This window comes from Balaenoptera ricei, chromosome 3, assembly GCF_028023285.1.
Source record: "Balaenoptera ricei isolate mBalRic1 chromosome 3, mBalRic1.hap2, whole genome shotgun sequence".
Taxonomy (NCBI): domain Eukaryota; kingdom Metazoa; phylum Chordata; class Mammalia; order Artiodactyla; family Balaenopteridae; genus Balaenoptera; species Balaenoptera ricei.
In genome coordinates this window covers 125,634,117-125,656,532 of record NC_082641.1, presented here as the reverse complement: position 1 = coordinate 125,656,532, position 22,416 = coordinate 125,634,117, and the positions used below count along the sequence as shown (strand labels likewise).

The 22,416-nt window shown below is 38.3% G+C and overlaps 1 protein-coding gene across 6 annotated transcripts in view; it reads right to left on the bottom strand.

Annotated features, from left to right (window-relative positions):
* Positions 1-2,323: 2,323 nt before the first annotated feature.
* The window catches only part of FBXO38 (F-box protein 38), a 52,338-nt gene continuing 32,245 nt past the window's right edge, over positions 2,324-22,416 (bottom strand). For 2 of the 6 annotated variants that reach the window (XM_059917426.1, XM_059917427.1), the window contains exons 13-22: positions 19,449-19,568; positions 17,808-17,987; positions 15,496-16,233; positions 10,324-10,424; positions 10,007-10,109; positions 6,978-7,144; positions 4,905-5,050; positions 4,316-4,419; positions 3,709-3,822; positions 2,324-2,923 (exon numbers count right to left, since the gene is read on the bottom strand). In XM_059917426.1, the coding sequence (XP_059773409.1) occupies positions 2,745-2,923; positions 3,709-3,822; positions 4,316-4,419; positions 4,905-5,050; positions 6,978-7,144; positions 10,007-10,109; positions 10,324-10,424; positions 15,496-16,233; positions 17,808-17,987; positions 19,449-19,568 (1,952 nt within the window). In that variant the 3' untranslated portion in view covers positions 2,324-2,744. The remainder of the gene's footprint in view (positions 2,924-3,708; positions 3,823-4,315; positions 4,420-4,904; positions 5,051-6,977; positions 7,145-10,006; positions 10,110-10,323; positions 10,425-15,495; positions 16,234-17,807; positions 17,988-19,448; positions 19,569-22,416) is intronic. The other 4 variants (XM_059917429.1, XM_059917428.1, XM_059917430.1 and 1 more) reach the window with 4 other exon arrangements.

The following is a 22,416-nucleotide window of genomic DNA, read 5'->3' as shown; positions in this document are numbered from 1 at the left end:
GAGGATGTATATGGAAAGCACTTGGTAAATGATTTTAAAAATGCTTTCACAGTATCGTTACTTCCTCACCAGTTCTATCTCTGTTTCCTACCATCCTGGGATCTGGTCTAAGGAACGGAAGGTTATAGGAAGATTAGTTAAAAAAAAGAAGATAACCCTTTCATAATAAAGGGAATTATGGTGGAAGCAATACTACCTCCACTTGCATCTCATCGTTCAGTTTACTGAAGGCTCTCATTGGACCTTCACAGCTGCCCTGTGGGGTGGGTGTGTTGGTCCGGGCCATTTTACAGATGAGGAAACTGAGGCTCCAGAGTAGGGCTTATGACCATCCATGTCATCCAGCAGTCGTCTGAGGGAGTCAGAATGTGAGCCCAGATTTTCTGATTCCAAATATGAAGTTCCTGGGAGAATTGTGGCGCCAGTTATTATTTAGAAAGATTGTTAGGACTCACACACCTGGCAGCATTGTAAGAGAGACATGATTCTCTAAATTTGACATTAATTCAGTAATCCATCCATGAAACATTTCTTAAGGTCCTTAAAAAATGTGCCAGACACTACAACTCAGTTCCCTATGGCAAGTAGGTGTGGGCAAATGACAACCTAGGGGCCAAATCCTCCAATCTGTAAACTAAGAATGGTTTTTACTTTTTTAAGTGGTTGGAAAACAAAAGGTATTTTGTGACGTGAAAATTATGTGAAACTCAAATTTGTTTCCAAAAATAGTTTTATTGTAACACAGCCATGCCCATTCCTTGATGTTTCCTTTGTGACTGCTTTCATACTACAACATCAGAGCTGAGTGGTTGCCATAGTTGAGCCTGAAATATTTACTATCTGGCTCTGCACAGAAAAAGTGTGCCGACAGCTGCTGTAGAGCAATCACTGTCCAGCCATTCATTCCATAGACATTTACCAAATGCATCTATCAAGTTTCGTTTTTTTAGTTGTTGCAGTCTAGGCATCTTTAGAATGATTTTAGAGTGGATCAGGTTGAGACAGTGAGATAGACAAACCAACAAAAATTAGAGAGCAGTGGCCTCTAGTGGCCTTAAATCTAAACATTATTTAGATGATTTGGTTATGGTTACAGTGAAAAAAACAGGTTTAGATGGAGTCTTAGCTGAGAGTTGAGGGTCTATATTACTTTGAAATATCTAGAATGTCCCGTAATTTGTTTCCCACCTTTTAGTGATCAGAGTTTTAACCTGGAGAGTGGAACACACTCTTTTAATTAGAAGAGAGGTGAGCTGAGTTAAAAACAAGGTAATAAAGAGATGACTGAATGCAGCACCAAACATTCTTCCTAATGTAAATAGGTGAATTTAAAGTCTTGGAAAACAGAGAACTTTGAGGAAAGAAACGGATTATCATTCATACTGTGAGTGTTTGTTGGGAAATACTTGCTGGCTCCTTGCATTTCTATGAATATTAATGATGAAGGTAGAGGCAGCCTGGTGGAATTAGGCATTGAATTCTTATCCCGCCTGGCCTCAACCAGCCCCTGACTGTGGGTTAGCCATTTTCCCTCTGGGTTTCAATTAATCCCCTGTAAATGAAGGGGTTGGACCCTTACACCTCATACAGACCATAATTACATATTCTATTTGGGAAGAGTTTCTAAAGTATTTCCACAGAACTTCAGTTTGTGCAATTTGTTGAGTTCACTCAGCTAGCAAGTGACAAAGCCAGCCCTCAAACACAGGTGTTGCTCTGAAGCTTTTTTTGCTTTAACCCCTGACACTATGATACTGCATATTATCACTGCCATATATCAGGTGAATTTCTCTCCTTGAGAAAGGAGAAAGGCCATCTCCTAAAGACCAGACATTTGGGGAAATTCTGCTGTTCCCAGTGTTCTGTCATAAAGAGTTCTGTGAGTTAAACATCTTGCAGCCACAGAACTTTAAAAAAAGAGATCAGAGATTAGATTACACTGAAATCTTACTTAGACACAACTACACATTCCTTTTCTGTGTAGTATTTGCTACTCTTCTTCTTTAAAATGAGGGATTCCGTTCCAAGGCAAGAAAAAAGTTTTTAATAAATTTTTATTTTTATATTCAAGATAAAGCATATACACAATATGGAAATAAATAACTAGAAATGCTTTGGAAACTTTTCCATTTCCCCCTCAAACTCAGTTTTTTTTTTAAACCCATGAGTCTTTTTTTTACTTCATTTTGAGAAATATGGCAACTACAATACCAAGAGGAAAAAGAACCACAATTTTGTACAGAAACAAACATACAGCCACCTCTGACCATAGGGTTTAGTTGGAGTTTTAGTAGTAACACAAAAAGAGCACAAGAGACAAAAAGACGCTTCAACAGGTTTACTCAAACAGCTCTGCTCGAGAAGAAAAAGGCACAGATTTAAGGGCGTGACAGTGATGATTAAGAATATAGTAAACAGGGGCTCAGCCAGAAAGTGACACTTTATGAACTAAGTCTGGAAAAATGAACAAAATGAACTCTTTCCAATTCTCTGCCTTCATTAAAATGAATTTTTAAATTAAATTGTATAAACATATCATATAAAGTTGGTACTTAGGAAGTATCTTTGTGTATTTCCTCTATGTACAAATCTTTGTATACAACTTCAATGTTCCTTATACATTTCCTATATACCAAAATGCGCCGGAGCCTCCCAACTGCATGCCCCAAGGTCTGTGAAGCTCTCTGGCAGCTGGATGGCCCCAGCAGCTTACTGCCAGAATAGCTGGAAAGAGGAGGGACCAGTTAAATGTAGTCATCTTCAACAGGCTCTCCATTGACGTCACAATAGTGGATAAAAATTGCCACTACTCGCTGAAACACACCCTTCTTCATCTGACGCATCTCTGAAATTTCCTCTCCTATTGTTTCCATACAGATGTCTGCAGACAGCTGCCCTTTCCTTCGAGGAGCATAGATGGTGCCTTGGAAATTAGAAAGAAAAGGGGAAACAAGATTATCAGAATCATATGGAAAGCCACTCTGATTTAGCTGGTCCATGAGATATGCCTGTATACTCTGATGCAGTGTAACTAATGTATGTATATTTCATGGAATGGGTCCCCATCAGTTTGGTTATATACTATGTTTGATGCCAAAAAGAGCACACATGATTAAAGGCCCAAGGTGAAAAATGCACCAGAGAGGTAAGTCATATATATATACATGTAGTTTATGAAATCCAGTTCCTCCTAAAATATTTTTTTTAAACTTCCTACAAATGGATATTCAAGGGTGTTAACACTTAGAAGAACTATATTCCAGAGTTCCTTCAAGTTCCCCCATCAAGTATCCGTACCTAAATCATAAGTTCCCACATGCTACCCAACAACAAGCAGCTCATAAGTAGCAGAATAATTAGTATAACAGGAACAGTTTTGAAACAATATAGTTGACCAAATTCTTCAATAAGGAGTAACAAGATTATAAACATTTAGGTAATAAAAAAATCTAGGTAGGACAATCTGTCTGAAGGAATCCTTTCCACCAACCTTCATATATCCCTAGTAAGTCAACTGGTTATCTATTGTATACATTTAGAGCTGTTTTTTTTAGCAAGGGGTGAACCAAACAATAACAAAAAGCAAAAACATTTATATGGGAAGTGATAAAAAGCTGTGCCGCTCGTAACTCAGACAAAATACTAAGTATCTAACACCGTAGGATAACCTCAAACTAGAGAATAAAAATCAAGTCAGGACATAATTACTTTCTTCATCATCCTCAAAATCATATCTGGCAAAGCTGTTGGGTTCTGCTGCCCGTAGTGATCTCAACCAAGGGAAGTCAGAAATCATGGAATACGGTGCTCCATCCACAACACCTAAAAGAAGACAGATCAATAGTGCTACTGGGGTGGAAGTAACGATAGGGCCGAACGCTGTTAGTATTTTGAAAGCAGCACCAGAGACATAAATTCCAATTCTAGCTCTGCTACTATTTAGTCATGTGATTTTGGTCATCCTTTGCTTCCATTAAGCCTCAGTTTCCCTCTCTATATATGTGTACATATATATACACACAAAATACAGGGGCTGACACAGGTTCCCTCAAGTCACTGCAACTTTCAAACTGTATAGCAAGTTTCAATTTTCTTTCACTTTTTGTGTTTCAATACTGCTGATTATTTTAGGGATGGTAAAGACTCATACAGGGAGAGCACTATTTATCTGGTCCCTGCTACCTGCAGATATTCAATATTCCCATTATTTTGACAAACTGTTAGGCTCCTACTCCAATCTTCCCTAAGACATGTCTCTCCATCTAATTAGTTAACAGCTATTTAGCTTTCCAACCATTTACAAATAAATGCTCACCTTCTAAAGTATAGATTTCTCTACCCCATGGGTACTTGGGATACTTCTTTAAGTCATCTTCACTTCGTGTGGCTTCAGGGAAGAATTCATACTTAATGAGCTCTCTGGAGGCAACAAGAAAAATTAAATAAAAATTATAAAACTGAAAATAATGTTGGGATGTAGGTTAGAAAGGAACTATCAAAATGTGTCATGCCTAGATTCTAATGAAGGTCTCAAATAAAATATTAAAATAACAAATGCATAAAAAGTCAAATTTTCTGATGATGTAAGACATCACAGTTTTAAAATCTTTAATATGATCTCTCTTCCATGCTGTAAGGCTAAAGGAATGAAACTAAATGTACATGTACGGTCTGTTCTTGTGACTTTTCTCTAAGTTTGAAAATAAAAAGTTACAAATATATATGTACGCATTTTAGTTTTAAGTCCTCATTTCCCTTTTTTTTCACATTACATTTCATGTTTCAGTGCCTGAAAAGCCCAGATGAAATCATTTAAAATAAAAAATAATTAGGATTTGTTGTTTCTGGGCATCCTTGCTCTGGGAACTGACTTAGAAGGTCGTCAGGGGCTGCAGATAACTTACTGGTTAATGTTTGCTATCGTGTCCATCCAGCTGCGAATGCGCACCTTGTTCCGGACATTGGGAGGGTTACTGAATTCATGGATAATACAGATGTGATAGGGGTAGGGACCACTAAATAGCTTCTGCTCCAACGTTAGTGTGTCCACCTGTGGAAAACATGAGAGAGAGGATTTTGGACCAAGGAAGGGAATGCCTTAGAAATCTATCTCCTAGGGCTTGAACAATCTTTCCTTGGGACCTCAGTTTTTAAATCTTTGGCTGATTTGAAAATCAGAGAGTCACATTCCACCCTGAACACAGCTTGCCATGCTAGGGATGAGGTTTAGCAAATTCAACTGTTTAGCAAGCTCAGCAATTTACATCTCACTGTTATATAAATGTGAATTAAACCAGAGAATCTGGATTCAGGTAACTGATCCCAGCAATCCACTTCTGAATATATCCTTTACAGGTTTAAATTTTGACTGCACTATAGAACTGTGAATGTGTAGTACCATATACCCCATTATAACTGGACTACTGTCCATTCCTAAAGACAGAACACACTTCCTTGCCCCCTTGTAACCTTTGTTCACATTGCTTTCTTCTCATGGAATGCCCTCATCCCTATTTTACTTACGAAATCCCACTTTGTCATCCTAATGACATATATGTCTACCCCCTTTGTGGAAAGGCAAACCTCTCAAGAAGGATGATGTCCTGTGTATTTTTCAGCCCCAGCAAATTATAAACACTCAATAAGCAATTTGTGTGTTGAAATGATTCTTTTGAGGCCAGGTTCAAACACTGACTGCAAAGGTTCATATTTCCTTTAAACCTTCTTTTGACATCAAGCACAGAGTCTTACATACGATGTTACTCTTTTTTCCCCTAGTTTTATTGAGAAATAATTGACACACATCACTGTATACCTTTAAGGTATACAGCATGATGTTGTTGGATTTTTTTAACATCTTTATTGGAGTATAATTGCTTTACAATGGTGTGTTAGTTTCTGCTTTATAGCAAAGTGAATCAGTTATACATATACATATGTTCCCATATCTCTTCCCTCTTGCATCTCCCTCCCTCCTGCCCTCCCTATCCCACCCCTCTAGGTGGTCACAAAGCACCGAGCTGATCTCCCTGTGCTATGCGGCTGCTTCCCACTAGCTATCTGTTTTACATTTGGTAGTGTATATATGTCCATGCCACTCTCTCACTTTGTCCCAGCTTACCCTTCCCCCTCCCCGTGTCCTCAAGTCCATTCTCTACGTCTGTGTCTTTATTCCTGTCCTGCCCCTAGGTTTTTCAGAATCTTTTTTTTTTCTTCTTAGATTCCATATATATGTGTTAGCATATAGTATTTGTTTTTCTCTTTCTGACTTACTTCACTCTGTATGACAGACTCTAGGTCCATCCACCTCACTACAAATAACTCAATTTTGTTTCTTTTTATGGCTGAGTAATATTCCATTGTATATACATGCCATATCTTCAGCATGGTGGTTTGATTTACATATATTGTGAAATGTTTACCACAATAGGTTCAGCTAACAGCCATCATCTCATAGATACTATAAAAAGTTTACTCTAATAATAATGATGATAATAGTAACAGCAACTATCATATGATTGCTTAGTACATGCCAGCAACTGTTCTAGCACTTAACATGTATTAATTTAACCATCACAGTAACGGCAGGTTTTTTATTCTTCTAATTTTAGAGATGAAGAAACTAAGACATAGAAGTTAAGTAATCTGCTACAGGTCAGTGAACCAGAACTGGAACCAGGAAGTCTGAAACCAGAGTCTGTGCTCTTCACCACAGGCAACTTTTAATAAGTATAAAACTTGCTGTATAACAACTTCCCTCATCATATAACTTGCTAAAAGCCCACAAAATCTATCAGAGAAGCACTGATGAAGAAGGTTGGCAAGGTAGTCTAGGCTGGTTAAAAAAACTGTAGAATCTAAAGAATCATTACTGTGGGTTCAGCAAATGAATAAAAAGCCAATTTCAAAAAGGCTGAACACTAAAATAAAAATATCACTGCAATATGTGATCACCAAAAAGAAGCAGAGCTCGTTACCTGCTGCATGGGGCGTAGGTATATGATACGGTTTCTCTCAGGAGGCATCCTTAGTATCTGGTCTAGTACCTGATCCATATTCAGTTTCTTGCATTGTGCATAGTCAAATCGGTTTACAATTGGTGCATTTTCTACTTTTAAATGTTTCAGTACCCTGCACCTGGTAGCTACAAAATGAAAACAATGGTAAGCTCTACAAATAATTTATACAAAATAATAGAGCAACGTATACCCTATTTGGAATCCTCTTTGGAGGACTGGCATACCTTTTATTAGCATAAAATACTGCAGATGTAAACATCTTTGACATAGGTCAAGTACTAGTGCAAAGGACAACTGACAGTCATCAAAATGACTTGAAAATATGATTCTGTCCTGTTCAAAAGAAGGCAGTCACCCTCATGCTAGAAGGGAGATACCTTTTCCTATCTAAGATGTTACTGGCAAGAAATTCAAATTCCAGAGAATGAGTTGCCTAAATATAAGAACTGTTTAGGAAATACATATTGAAGAGAATGAATGACAGCAACTACTGAGTTATACAATTTTATGGGTAATGGTTCCTGGGATAATTCACATATGTTATCTTACATTCACCCACAGGAAATGAGCAGTGTTGATTTTAATTCTTACCTCAAGTATAAAACCAGAATCTTAAAAAAAAGACCCAGAAATATTTGGATACTTTGGTCTAAAGTTGTACAGTCCAATGTGGTAGCCACTAGCCACCTGTAGCTATTTAAATTTAAATTAACTGAAATGTAATAAAATTAATAATTTAGTTCCTCACACGCTAGTCACAGTTCAAACGTTCAACAGTCACAAGTAGCCAGTGGTTACCATATCGAACAGTACAGATATGGAACATTTCCATCATTGCAAAAAGTTCTGTTGAAAGTGCTGGTCTGAAACATGATTAAATATTCTTCCCGTTTAACATACAAAATATTGAGGTTATAGAGAAAAGTAATTGTGATATAACAGACACATTTAACTACAACAGTATACCAACTTCAGAAAAATATCCCCTTCCTTATTTTTAATCTCACATTTCAATCTGATCCAGTTTTTACCATAGATTTCAACCTGGTCCAACTCAAGAGACAGAATCAGATCAAAGATATTCTATCCATAAGGCCAACATGCCTGATCTTTTTAACATTTCATAAAGACATGTTCTGTAACATCCTTGATCCAAATGTCATCATCTTACTGAGCAATCTAGCCCTGTAATTTTGATGTTTGAACACTGACCAAGTCTTATGCCTTTCAGACTCATTTTCTCCTGTGACATGGCAGGAGGAAGAGGAAGCAGTGTTGGGGACAGGAAAAGAGGGAAGAGAGGACTAGATGGCGATAAGGGTTCAATGGTTCCCTGCTGTAAAACCAGACTTGGCTAAGGTCAGTTCTCATCTCATTTAGTCATCTCATCCACCGTTAACAGACAACCCATCCATCAGTGGGTGTCTAGGGACTGAGCTTCTTATCTAAGCTCTTCTGTCCCACAATAAGCTGAGCTAAAAAATTTGGTTTAAGGAGAAAAGATTGGGCCTGAGGCCATGTGATCCACCACTAATGTTAGAGAAGATATAGAGAGAATCATCAAAGTCAAGTGCAGAGGTGAAAACCAGTCAGATTCTCAGAGAGCTCAGAATAGAGACAGGAATGAGAAGTCAACCAGCAGAGTCCGAAGGTAGAGTCTCAGACCTCGGAGAGTAGAGTGCTGACACACTGAAAGCTCTTATGCTAGTCTGGGCTCTGCTGCTGCTATGATCTCTGAGCTTTTGAAGGAACCCTGTTCCATTTTAGGGGGACACTTCAACATGAAATAAAGTACCACCTTGTAAGGGTGAACACGGGGTTTGGGGTCCCCATGTCTGGAGTCTTCTAGAATTCAAGAGAGAGGTAGTGCTTAAATTTCAATTTTATCTCTCCTTTTTGGGATTTTCCTAGTTTATGACAAAATGTTTGGTAAGGATTTCCTTGTTTTATTTACTACCAGTATTGGAGAAGTGCAAAAAATAGAAAGCCCCTAAATATTTTTTTGCCATACTAATACAAATGAACATTTACTAGGCTTTTACTAGAGGTCAGACCCTCTACTGTGTTTATGTGTAGGTACATACATCCACATATACACACGTGTGTGCATGTATCAGTCACTCCATTTAACCTTCACAAATGCTTTATAAGGTAAGTAAAATTATGTATACTTCACACACTGAAAAAAATGAATGCAGAATACATATAAACTGCACAAGGCAAGGAACAAGTCAGTTCTTCATAATTTTATATGGATAGGTATCAAAAATATAAATTTGAATAATAATGGAAAAATAAACAGATCATGTATGAGACATATTATGTATCTAAAATTTTAAAAACTCACACAAAATAATACCCTATTATTTGTTCAGAGACAAACATGTCTATAAAAAAAGACATGAAAGATAGACTGAAAGGACATATATTAAATACCTGACTACAGATGATGGGAGCCGATGGGACTGGCAATGAGGGACAAATGGGACTGAAAAGAAAAGTGGGGCTTGGACTAAGGATAATGTGCCATGAATTGAGGTTATGATTGATGATATCAATCAAATCCAGAGCTGTTAAGCACTTACAGCTCAGTCACTATTCCCTCCTCCTCCCAAAACACACATAAAACATGTCCAACATCACACAGCTAGAAAATGGCAAAGACAGGATTCAAGGTGAGGTCTACTTGACTCCAAAGCCCATATATGCTGTTAACTTAACCTCTGTCAGATCAGGTTGTAATTATCATTTGGAGGAAACTGGAGGAGAGGCTATATATTAAAAGATGAACCAAGTCTCTGCACATGGTCCCTTGTAAATACGATTGAATAATTAGTTGAGAACTACAGAATGAGGACAGAAATAGAAAAATCTAATAATGATTCTTTTGAAAAAGTAATATAGTAATGTTACTGTAGTATTTATGAGACTTTAATTCTTTAAACTCAATCATGATGCTCTTATATGACATGGGCCTAAATACATACCATGGATAAACATCATCTTGGGACAGTCTTTCAGCACTAGATCTGTGATTCCACAGTTGGTCATAGTGACTCCAACAAGATTTTTGGATTTTAATACAAGGACCTACAAGAAGAAAAATTTAAAAGATGTATCTTCCTGTACTTTCGTTCTTTTTTTTTTTTAAAGCTTAAGTGTTTTCACTGGCACAAGTGAGAAGCAACTACTACCAGTCTCTTCTCTTTAGGGCAAAGAAACTATGTAGATGGGAACTTCGGTTCCTTTACATTATTCAGGAACTTGGCTGGACCAAAAGATAAGCAATGATTTTCTCCTTCACCTGCACATGGTCATCCTCAATCACAGGATCACTGGTACTGGTGGACTTATCTGCTGTCCGCTTCCGCTTCATGGCATGACGTGGCTTTGTTTTGGCAACCTCTAAAAAAGGCGAGAGGAAAATCCAAATTTTAGCCTTGCTGTCTTTCCTTCAAAGAGAGCACATTCAACTGCATATGTATAAACTCCACCAAGGAAACTCTCAATTCTACTACTTGGTTCCCAAAGGAATACAGTCAGACTGCCATTTCCAATTGCCTCTTCCAAAACAAGATCACCTTCCGTTGTCTCAAACATATCAACATCAAATGTTACACTGCGCTCTTCACACCTGGCCCATTCCAACAGTCTAATCAACATTATCGTCTCCAGGCACTCAACCCATCCTAACTACTACTGGTAGATTAAACTCACCGCTTTCCTGCTAAACAACTTAAAAGCATTGACTACTACTGCTTAGTGAATACATTTCAATGCCTGACATTTGGAGCTATGCTGTAGCCCCAAATGTTCTCAATTTTATTCCATACCATATCCTAGTCATCTCCCATTGCCAATGCCTCTGAAGCCATTAATTGTTTTAGCTTTTTCTGCCCAGAATACCTTTCCTGACTTTACTTTTTGAAATACTACCCATCCCTGAAAGGTCCAGCTTAAATGCCACCTATTCTAGTAAGTCACTTGTATCCTCAAACATCATATGTGGTTCTGTAATTCCCTGTATGTCTGTTTTATTTCTCCATTTAAACTAAAAGCTCCTTGAAGACAACATCATTGTCATTTCATCTTCGTATCAATGTCAGCCGCTAGCAATGAGCTAAAATGAACATTTATTGAATGAACTGGCACTCAACATTCACTGAATGAATGAATGCATCATAGATACGTCAATGTAATAACAATAACAGCAAATATTTACTGAGTGCTTACTGTGTATCAGGCACTGCTCTCAGGGTTTTACTCGTATTAACTAATTTAATCCTCTTACCAGCCCTCTGAGATAGATTATTCTCTTTATTTTACAAATAAGTAAACTGAGACACGGGAAGGGAGAACAGTTTGCCAATGTATTTATCAGTATGCTAGAAAACCTGCAATCATTTATCTGCCAAACCCTGCCTAGTATGGCCCTAATTCATTTACTAGTACTGTTCTAAAACGTTATAGTTTATTATAAAAACAAATATTATGTTGATATTATTTAAATACAAGTTCTAAATTCACCTCAAAAACTTAACAAGCACATATATATTCCAAGACAAGACACTAAAAGTCACTGTCTTCATTTTGAGAGTCACTCTGTAGCAGAGCATATATTGAATGAAAAAAGGTTGACCTTTACGAATTAAATGCCACCATACTGCGCACTGCTACCACTACTAGATTACAGGGTTACCACTTGGTTAACGCTCTCACTTCAAACATGAAAGATTACAAAGAAAGATAGGGAAACGAGGTACAAATATTGCAAATTCCCAAAGGCTTGGAGTTAGACAGAGACTCTATAGAGATCTAGTTCAAGTGTTTGTTGTTTTTTTCTTTTTTTCAATACACCAGAACCCTTTCCTCCACCATTCGAAATCTTTGTGAAATCTTATTATAAAACAATTGAAAGCAGCTAATTTGGTTGAAGCCTAAAAGGGAGCCCAAGAGTTTTATCCATCAAACTTCCTCCAAGGACCCTGAACCCAAGCAAAACACTGGGTTTCTGGAAGAGAAAACTACTGATCTAGGTGACCCACTGAAGGCCACCTTCCACAGTATTCCTGAAGGAGCTTCACGAACAATCTATCTTCACTGACAAGGAATCTTCTAACAGCAGCCACCATTTCATACAAGAGCCAAAATTCATACTCCTGTTACAACCAATAATAGGTCCTGGTTCCCTCTCCCAGTACCACAAAATGAAGACAAACAAAAACAGGTCTGTGTCCATTCCTTCATCACAGTGTTCAAACAAGAATCTTCTATTAGCATTCTCCTTCTATGCTCCAATTTCCAACCTCTCACCTTCATGGGCTGCTTCCCTCCCCTACTCCTTAACTGATCAGAATATGGGGTTCAAAGTTAAATTTCCTGGTCTCCTGAGTACCCAAACTGGCAGTTTGTTTTCTAAGAAAAGTTTATAAGACTGAGTCACACTTTATATGTAGATAATCTTGAAAAACAAATGCTTCCCAATGTAAAAAGAAAACAGAGTTCATTGTGTTTGTTATTTTCTTATGTCTCCCTCTGTTTATTAGGGACAGTAACTCTTTGTTTAGGGACAATCCTTAATGATTTCATACATCCACCAGCATCAACATACCTCATATGATGGCTCCTACCACTTATTAAGTTCACAATTATTCACTGAGCCCCATACAATGTAAGACATTGTGCTAGAAGCTGGGAATATAATGGTGAACAAGCAGACACTGTCCCTGACCTCATGGAGCTCACAGTCTATTGGAAAAATAGACATTAACACACGGAATTACAACACACGGTGTAGTTGACATTAGCAAGATGCTACAGAAACACAGAAAAGCAGACCAATCCAGTCATGGGGTGTCAAGGAAAGAGGTCAGTATTCATGAGAACCATATCATATTCATCTTAAGTGCTATTCTTCGACAACCCGTTATTTTTGTGATATTTATTTTATAAAGTATTATACAATAAGGGTAAAAAGAACAACTTACAGGCATTTATTCCCCAAACAGGAAATCACAAGACAAATAACTACTTCTAACACGGTTTTAACACTACGTAAGGCCGTAAATCAAAAACCAAATTAAAAATTCAAATACTTTCTTTGAAGGGATTAAAAAAAAAATCCATAACAATCAAGTTTGTTCCTTTATTAGTTTGGATTTACCTCCTTAAAACTTTTAAAGCAGAATGGCCAACAGATATCAAAAACATGCTAGGTTAAAAATAACAAGTTGAAAGCCACCCAAATAACTTCTTCTTCTTTCCAAAAGAGACCTGGATAATTTAAAAATCAGCAGTTTGACATTTCTCCAGAAAAGTTGTTATTGAAAGTAAATGGACATTTGTATTGTGTTTTAAAATATTAGCAAGTAATTTACCTACCATATATATATACACATTAGCTACATACATTAGAAGTCTTCTCAAATTGGAAAAAAAAATCATTAAGACAACAGATATAATTAATCTTAAAAAGTAAAAAGCACTACATAAATGAATTTTTAAAAAAAATTCTAGGAAATTATTTAACCTAAGAAAAGGTTCTGGTCATGAAACAAGTCAGAGGAAAATGACAAAGGGAATAGCAGAACATAAGGCAAAGAAGAAGTTAACCCCCCTCCCCCTAATATGGTTAATGTGAAGGACCCACGTTAAAAACAAAAACAAAACAAAGCCCACCAAAACAGTAACAACTATAAAACTTTACCAAGACACATTAAGACAAAATAGTCCCTAAATAGGAAGACTCAAAGCTGTAAAAATGACACTTATCTTTTCAGTCAATCAATGTAAAGGAATTGCAAACAAAACACAAAGATTTGTTTCTGGAACTTGACAAAATTATTATAAAATAAAACTATAAAAATAAATGATAAATGCATGTCTAGCCAAGGAAATTTTGCAAAAGAGTAATGAAAGAGGACAGAACACTGGAACAGGACAGCATGCCCAGAGATAAACCACAGTATGGTCAAAGTACATGATAAAAGAGCATTTCAAAATGACATACAGATGGATGTCAATAAATAGTATTGAGACAACTTGGTGACAATTTGTAATAAAAAATAAAATTAGTTCCCACAGATTAAGATAAAGAACTAAACTAAGATAAACAAATAAATGAATAAAAGAATGAGAAGATGTGAACAGTTATCTGAGCCAGGTGTAGGGAAGGCTTTCCACAGCATAAAAATAATGAAATCACAAAAGTAAACATGTAGATCTGACTTAACAAATATGAAAAACCACACAACAAAGGGTGTCATAATGAGGTGTTTCTGTTTAACGGATACAGACTTTAAGTGTGGGAAGATGAAAAAGTTGAGATAGATAGTGGTGATGGTCCCACAACAATGTGAATGTACCTAATGCCAATGAACTATATACTTCAAAACAGTTAAAATGGTAAATGCTATGTTATGTATAAAGAAAGAGATAAACCATATAAAATTCAAGCTGGGAAAAGTATTTTCATCACGGCAGAACTGATGTTTGCAAAGCATAATAAAATCTGCAAATAAAACTCATATACTTTAATATGAGCTTAGGCTACTATGATAATTAGCACATAATTAATTAATATCTCCTATTTATCTTATGAAAGCTTGTTTTTGTTAGTTTAGTTCCACATGATTCAATCAGCTCTATTTATTGCAATAGTAGATAAAAAGGCACTCTATGTACTGGGTGCTGATTTTAAGATTTTTAAATTGAGTAAGGCTTAGAGAAAATAAAATGTATTATTATTCATTGACAGGTATTCATGACTTAATAAAGGCAGGAGAGATTATTTAAAAATAAGATCAGAAATATAAACAGGATTATAATTAAGGAATGTGCATACCCCGCCAAACCCCATGCCTCGGCATACACCTAAATGTTATTAATGAAATTATATACATATATGTGTCTTGAGGATATCTTCACCAAAATGATTCTCAGCTAGAGTACTTACTTACCTGCTTTTCTCCTGGCAAGCCTACTGGCAGCAAAACTAGCCTTTGGGAAAATTACTCAAGGCTACAGAGGCGGGGCGGGGGGGGGGGGGGAGGGGGCACCCGCAAGCCGGGCTCCCCCAGGCCCAGCAACTTCCAGTCCTTACCTTTCGGCTAAGGTTTTAAAACTGCACTAGGAGTTAAGCCTCTGCAGTGTGGGACGGGAGCAGAGTTTACATACTGGGAGTGAGACGTGGGACTGGCGCCATGTTTAAGGTCAGTACACACACACAGTCGCACTCTTCTCAGAAGCTTAACTCTCTGCGCCTCTCCTGGCTGGTATTTTACAAGCTGTTTTACATGCCACCCGCTCCCCACCCCCACCCCATCGCTGAAAGTGAGCTCAAAATCTGTATGAGCACGGAACCCCAACATAGAAATCAATTTGCCCAACTGGCTTTATGTAAGAAAACTTATGGAAGGAACAAATGCCCTTCTCAAGTCCTAACCTGCAGTAGCTAATCCTGGCAGCGTTGTCATACCTGACTCAGATACCAGCGGTACATGGGAGAGTCTGCTCCTGGCCCTTGTTAGGGGCCTCCGAGGGTAGTCTTCATTAGACTGCACGTCACAGCTCTCAGGCTGGGAGCTCCCCCTCCTGTCCTCACCTGTAGCCCCAGAGCCACTCCCATTAGTCCTCTCATCATGTGCTGGGCCTGAAGACCCCCCTGGTGGCAGAGTCCTAAAGGAAAAGGCGGATCTCGTACCATCCGGGCCATTCACAACACAGGCTCGGCTGGTTGAAGGACGTTCCTCATCAGAACACCTGCTAGTTCTCCTTTGGGATTCCTGGGGCCTGCGACAGCAGCATCTGGGGCAGACAGAACTCTCTGCATCTCCCTCCTCCACGGCCTCAGAGTCCTCTGACCCACCGGGGGAGCAGACACACTGCCTGGACACATCCACTTCTGCAGGGCTAGGCTCGGAAGAGCCGCTGCTGTTCACCGTCCTTACAAAGTCGGGGCTTTGAGAAGCAGCGCTGTGCGAGCTGGAGTTCCCCACTGTGCTGGCGGTGGTGCTGCTGCAGCTGGGATAAACATCCTTGTTTTTTTTCTTTTCAGGAATATCCCTAGCTGCTTTCATATCGGCTTTGATCTGCTCACTGGTGACCTGACAGCCTTTCTCACAGCTGCTTTCCTCGAGGGGAAACTGCTTCGACTGGCCCATCTGATGGGAGTTGTACCTCTTTCGAAGTGGAGTCTTGCCTTTTCCACTTACTGCTTACAGAAAAAGAAGAATGGCCCGAGGAAAAGAAAAGATTTCAGTACAAATTCTGGACAAAAGGCAAGAGTAAATCTGGAACAGGAAACAATGTACACTAATTTTCCTAAAGTATAAATGGTGACCACATCACTCAGCTGCTCAAAAGTTCTCTATGGCTCCCTAGTGCCTACCTGGTCAATACTCCTTAGCTCAGCCTTCAAGGCTTACTGTGACCTAACTGAAAACCAACTTTCCATTCTTGTCTTCTCTATAAACATTCTACACCCCAGTCCAAACTCTTCTTTGAATATACCCCTGCCTTATTACCTTGGAGCCTTTACTCTCATCAGTCCTTCTGCTTTGGACCTCTGTCCAATCTCTTCTGCACCCCACCCCAAAGCAAGTGCAGTATATGCCCTGTAATATTGTTATCTATGTTTCTGACCTGACTCTTCAGCCAGACTACAGAGAGAGAGAGACAGAGAGACAGTGAGAGAGAGGGACACAGAGAGAGAGAGAAAGAGAGAGAGAGATATCAAGACTTATTCATCTCACCCCTCACAGCACCTAACACAGTACCTGGGGCACAGTAAGCCTCAATGAATATACAAAGGAATACTTAAATAAGGTTTTGTCTGGCTGACAGAAGATATGGTTTCTAAATTCAGAAACTAAACTTTCTAGGAAACATCAGGTTAGTCAGCTGGTCACATTACTTTTCCTAAATTTCAGTGTCCATTAAAGCTCTTTCAATCACAGTATAAAGATATCTGAATTTCTTAAAAGGAATAAAATGAGAATTGAGTAATCAGTCAGTGGTTAGTAAGTTATTCCAAGTCTAAAGAACTGAGCTTACCATACACTGAAGTGTGTATATATTTCAGGTTCAGTGTTACAGGTATACAAATGTATACTAAACATTCAGATACATTAATGAGTAGGGTACCCAAGGAAAAATAAGTAGACAATTTTACAAAACCTCATCCTTTGCAGAAAGTGGTAAGCATATGGTTCTGGGAAACAGAAGGGAAGACAAGGAAAGAAGTATAAACCTAAAAGTTAAGAGAATTACAGTTTCTTGGTGAGGCAAATGGCAGAAGGTTGTTGACTGGATTTAAAGGGAGATAAGGGATTGTAAGAACATACTTTAGGACTTCCTCAAGCACCAAACTAGCCACCAACATTCGCTAAACACAACTGGACAGATTACCAACTGGGGAATGGTTGTTTTTCACTGCTCTGGATGACTCAGTTGTCATCTTTTATGTGAGGCACAGGCCCCTTGCTAATCCCTGATACTCTGATGCCACAACTTCCTAAAGCCTCCACTGTGGGACTGACAATCCTCACATCTTCTCTTCCCTGAGCCCCAATTCCACAATATTTTTATTGTGCTGCACCTGCCCTTGATAGCACCACCCAGATTTTCCTCTCTTGCTTGGGCTGCTGCCTTTCTTGCCTCCTGTCACGTTTTGTAAGGATATGTTAACTGCACCACAAGCTGTGGCAGGGACACCATTATATAAAGGCCAGTGTGTCTGTTCTCATGGTGACTCTCACTAACAGGTCAGAGTAAGACACAGTCTCTCACCTGATAATTCCCTGGACTGTACAGACTCTCCGGTTTTTTCTTCACGCTCAGAGAAACGCCGGGCACCATTCTTAGGAATCCAGACTTCTTGGAGTTCTAGACTGTCTTCCTCATCGTCACTCTCTGAGTCATGGACAGTAATTGGGGTTGGTTTTACTACACGCTGAAGACCGCTGGGTCCTAAAAAAAGAGCACAGGCCTAACAGTCACTTTTTGCCCAACGAAGGGTCTCACTCAAAGTACTGTTTCCAGGGATGTGGGCTCACAGAGATGCTTTGGCTCTATGCAGCTTCCCTGATCACTCATTTTAATGAGCATATACTTGGATGAGACACTGTGAAAACATTTTAATTCTAAAGTAAACATTAAGTATGATTAATATACCACCCAACATTATATATCTCTAAAGGAAAATTAAAGTAGAAGAGCATATGGCATCTCCCTTCAGGATCTTCACTGTTTGAAAGAGTCACATAATCATCCTAAAAATAATCAAAATAAGAGTCATAATAATCATTTTAAAAATAGGCTAGATATTTTCCTAATTCTGCAAATGTATGAATGGAAAGCAAAGCAAATGAAGATGAGCCTCTGACACCTATGGGACTGGTGAGAACTCTGCATTCTTTAATTAAGTATAGGTCTAATGCATTGGATGTCACAGACATGTTCTTGAAAGGCTAGATGCATGTTACAGTTTGCTTATTTGATTACATTTATGTCAAAAATGTTTTATCTACTTGGCATTACACATTGTAAACCTTCAGCTCTTACAACCCACTTTTCTCGGACAAGTGACTGATATCTGCTCCATCAATAAAATATAAGCTCCAAGGAACCTTCCCTGTCTTTTTCCTGTCACATTGTACAATGCCTGGCACAGAGTAGGCACTCAATAAATATTTGTTGAATAAGTGACTGCATCTGTAAGACACTTAAAACAAGAGCAGTTAAAGAATATGTTCAATTCAAAGACAAGGTAGCATTTGAACAGACCAGGAGTGAGAAAACTTGAGTTCTCATCTCAATTCTGTCCTTTGATCAATAGCTGAGCAGTCTTGAGTAAATCATTCAAACTTTTGAAAGAATATTAGTTTCCCCATCTGTAAAGATGAAAGATTATATTAGGTAATCTTTATGTACTATATGACTCTTAGCCTGCCGTAAGTGACCCAATGGCAAACTGAGACTAGATCTTGGTCTGTTTATTAAATCAAATCAACCTCTCCACTGCTCCTTCTCCCCACCAAAATGAAGGGAGAGGACAAGCAGAATATTTAATCAGGTTGTTTATTTTCCTAGCTATAATTTGAGTGCTTTCTTTCTCTACACACACACACACACACACACAAATACACACACACACACATGCACAAATATGCACGTGTGTACACCAATATAGAAAGAGGAGTTGCTGCCACAGTTACAAAAAAATCAAAACCAAACTTTAATGAGATATGTATACACATGCACAGCAAGAAGAACATCAAAATGTGATACAGGCCTTGTCAAAAATAAGCAGCATGTAACACATCATTAGCTGTAATGTTGAAAAAAATAATCATTCTCAGTGTTTTACTTTGTTCATTAGAGTCAGGCCCTAGTTTTCAGAACCATGAATCTGGGAAGTCACACACTTACCTGCTTGTTCCTCGTCGACGTCCACAGGAATAACTGCCTGACTGTGAGCTGGAGCCTCATGTTCACTCTCAGCCGTCACCTCTCCATCTTCTTGAACCATGTCTTCCATCTCGTTCAGTGCTTAAACAAAAATAATCACAGTCAAAGTAAAACCAGGAGATGTCTAAAACAACCACAATGGCAGGCAAAACTGTGGCACCCTTGAGAAATGAACAGCCTCATGATCATTAGGCCCATTCAGAAAGAATATCATGTAATTGTGCTTCATTATATCGACATCAATAAGGAGTGTCCAATTCTATAGGAGGGGAGCTCACAGATGGGAAAGGATCACTTGGTAGAGAAAGTCCATCATTTTAAGATGAAAGCAGGGAGAAAGGCACAGCTGAAAGAAGAAAGCACCTGTTCATTCCTGAAGATGTTACCAGGGATGGCTGTATGAGGCAACTGTTTGTCTCCCTCTAAGCTATTTGCCTGATGGCAGTGAGAGCCAGCTACTGGAAGACCTTACGATCATCTTGTAAGCAATTAGTCTTGTAGCATCTGCCAGTTGAATCAGGATGCATTCATTGAGCAGCCAAGCTCAAATTGCGTATTTCTTTTCCTGCTCTCTAGAGACTGCATCATTTTTGGCTAATGTGTGGCAAGGATTATTAAACACAGTAAGTACATATTTAACATTTTAATATCACTCAAATGTTTTATTTGCATCTAAGTCTTCACTAGGGTTATTAGTGCCTATCAGTGAATGGGAACGTTTATATTTTTCCAGATGACAAGCACAGTGAACAGTATCAGACTGATAAGCTTCGATCACTTTACTACATCTTCTTAAGATACAACGGTCACTTTTCTACGAGGATCCTAAATAAAATAATTCCTGGCTTTGCCAGCTGTTTACAAGATTAAATCCAAATCCCTCAAGTCAGTATTCAACCCAGTACCCTCTCACTACCTACACCTAAGCTTGGGTACCCGGTCCCAGTTTCAGTCAGGACAATACCAATACTGTCCTTTACATTTATAGCTCAGCCAGGACCCAGAGGGCGGCAGACTGTGCTTACCCTGTGCACCACTCAACGCCTACGGGTGCTCAACACTACTGCTGGGAAATCAACCAACCATCTGAATGAAATGAATGAACCAACACAGAAGAAAACAATATCCTGTTCCTGAAAGAACTAAAGAATCTACTGAATTTGTAAGTAGACAGGACAAATTCATACAGTCAACAAAGAAACAAGATAAAAATATGAGTAAGCCAGAAAGATACCACTCAGATAAATGCCACTGGAATATACAGCAGAGAAGTCTGAGATTTCAGGGGGACAGTGGGGTTTGCTTTGGTCTTAAATATACATACACAACAGTACATTCCCCCTCATGTTTAGCTTCCCATCCCAAATTTTTGCCCAGCCCTAGCCCTCAATAACTACACTTTATTTAGGGCCAAAAAGAGAACTCACCTTGTTCAGAAACATTACACGATAAAAGCCAATCAATTCGCTTCTTTCATTCAACAGTGATTATGAACAGCGGCTAGTAATTAATGTGTACATACTCTATGTCCGGCTCTATGCTAAGTGCTCTTATATACATTACCATATTTATTTCTTATAGCAATCTTATGAGGGTACTACTACTAGCCTCATTTTTGCAGTTGAGGAAACTGAGGCTTAGAAAGGTTAGTAATTTGCTAGGATTTGAAATGAGGTCTGTTTCCAGAGCCTGCTACAATACAGGGACGATGAATAGATGGGAAATTTATAGTCCCTGCTCTCAGAGAATGCACACCTTCGAGCAGAAATGTCAGACACACAGAATAAGGTCAGAATATACTCATTAAGGGCTAGAACAGTCCAAGTAAGGGGAACATGGACAAAAAAACAGCAGTTAATTCTCCTGTTCAACAGGGAAGGTTTCACTGAGATGGGGTGACATTTCATATATACTAGGAAGCACGTTACATTTTCCAGAAGAGTAAGTAGGCCAGTGATAAAAAGAACAAGAGTTTGTGTTGAGATGAGGGTATGAAAGAGAAAAGAAAGCTAAAAAGGTAGTCTGGGTCCCAGATTGTGAAAAGCTTAGAATTGCTTCTTATAGGCAGAGGGAACCACTGGAACAGAAGTACATTCTTATATCTACGTGATAAGGTTTTCCAAAGCTGTTGAGTAATTGCTTTTTAGGTTGCCACAATAACCTGTGGAAATATTTAATATAATATCTCAAGGTTATTTTAAACTTAACTTCTTTAATTGTATTCATTCATTTGGATATTTATTTAGCGCCTACTACAATGTGTTACTGTTCCTAGGTGCTAAGAAACAGTGGTGATATTCAATATCTCTATTTTCATGGAGCTTATTCCAGTTGAGGAAGGAAAAAAAATGTTTAATCAACAATAATGAAAACATCAGAAAATAATATCTTATGTAACAAAATTAAAAGAGGATGATATAACAGAATGAATTGGTGACAAAGTGGTAAGGTGATCAAAAGGTACAAATTTATAGTTACAAAATAAATATAAGTCATGGGAATATAATGTACAGCATTGTGACTATAGTTATTAATACCGTATTGCATATTTGAAAGTTGCTAAGAACAGATCTTAAAATTTCTAATCACAAGAAAAAAACTTTGTAACTATGTATGGTGATGGATGTTTACTAGACATCCTTACTGTGATCATTTTGCAATATATACAAACACTGTCAATTATACCTCAATTGAAAAAAAAAAAAGATTAAGGTGGTAAGGAAAGACAGCTCTGAGATTAACATTTAAGCTAAGACCTGAATACCAAGAAGAAGCCAGTCATGCAAAGATGGAGGGAGGGACATTCTAGGAAGAGGCAGCAGTTGGTGACAGCTTGGCACATTCATGCATGGTGTGGGAGGTGGGGAGTAGCACAAGGTGAGGACAAGCCAGATCATGTAGCACTTTATGGGCCAAATCAAGAAACTGG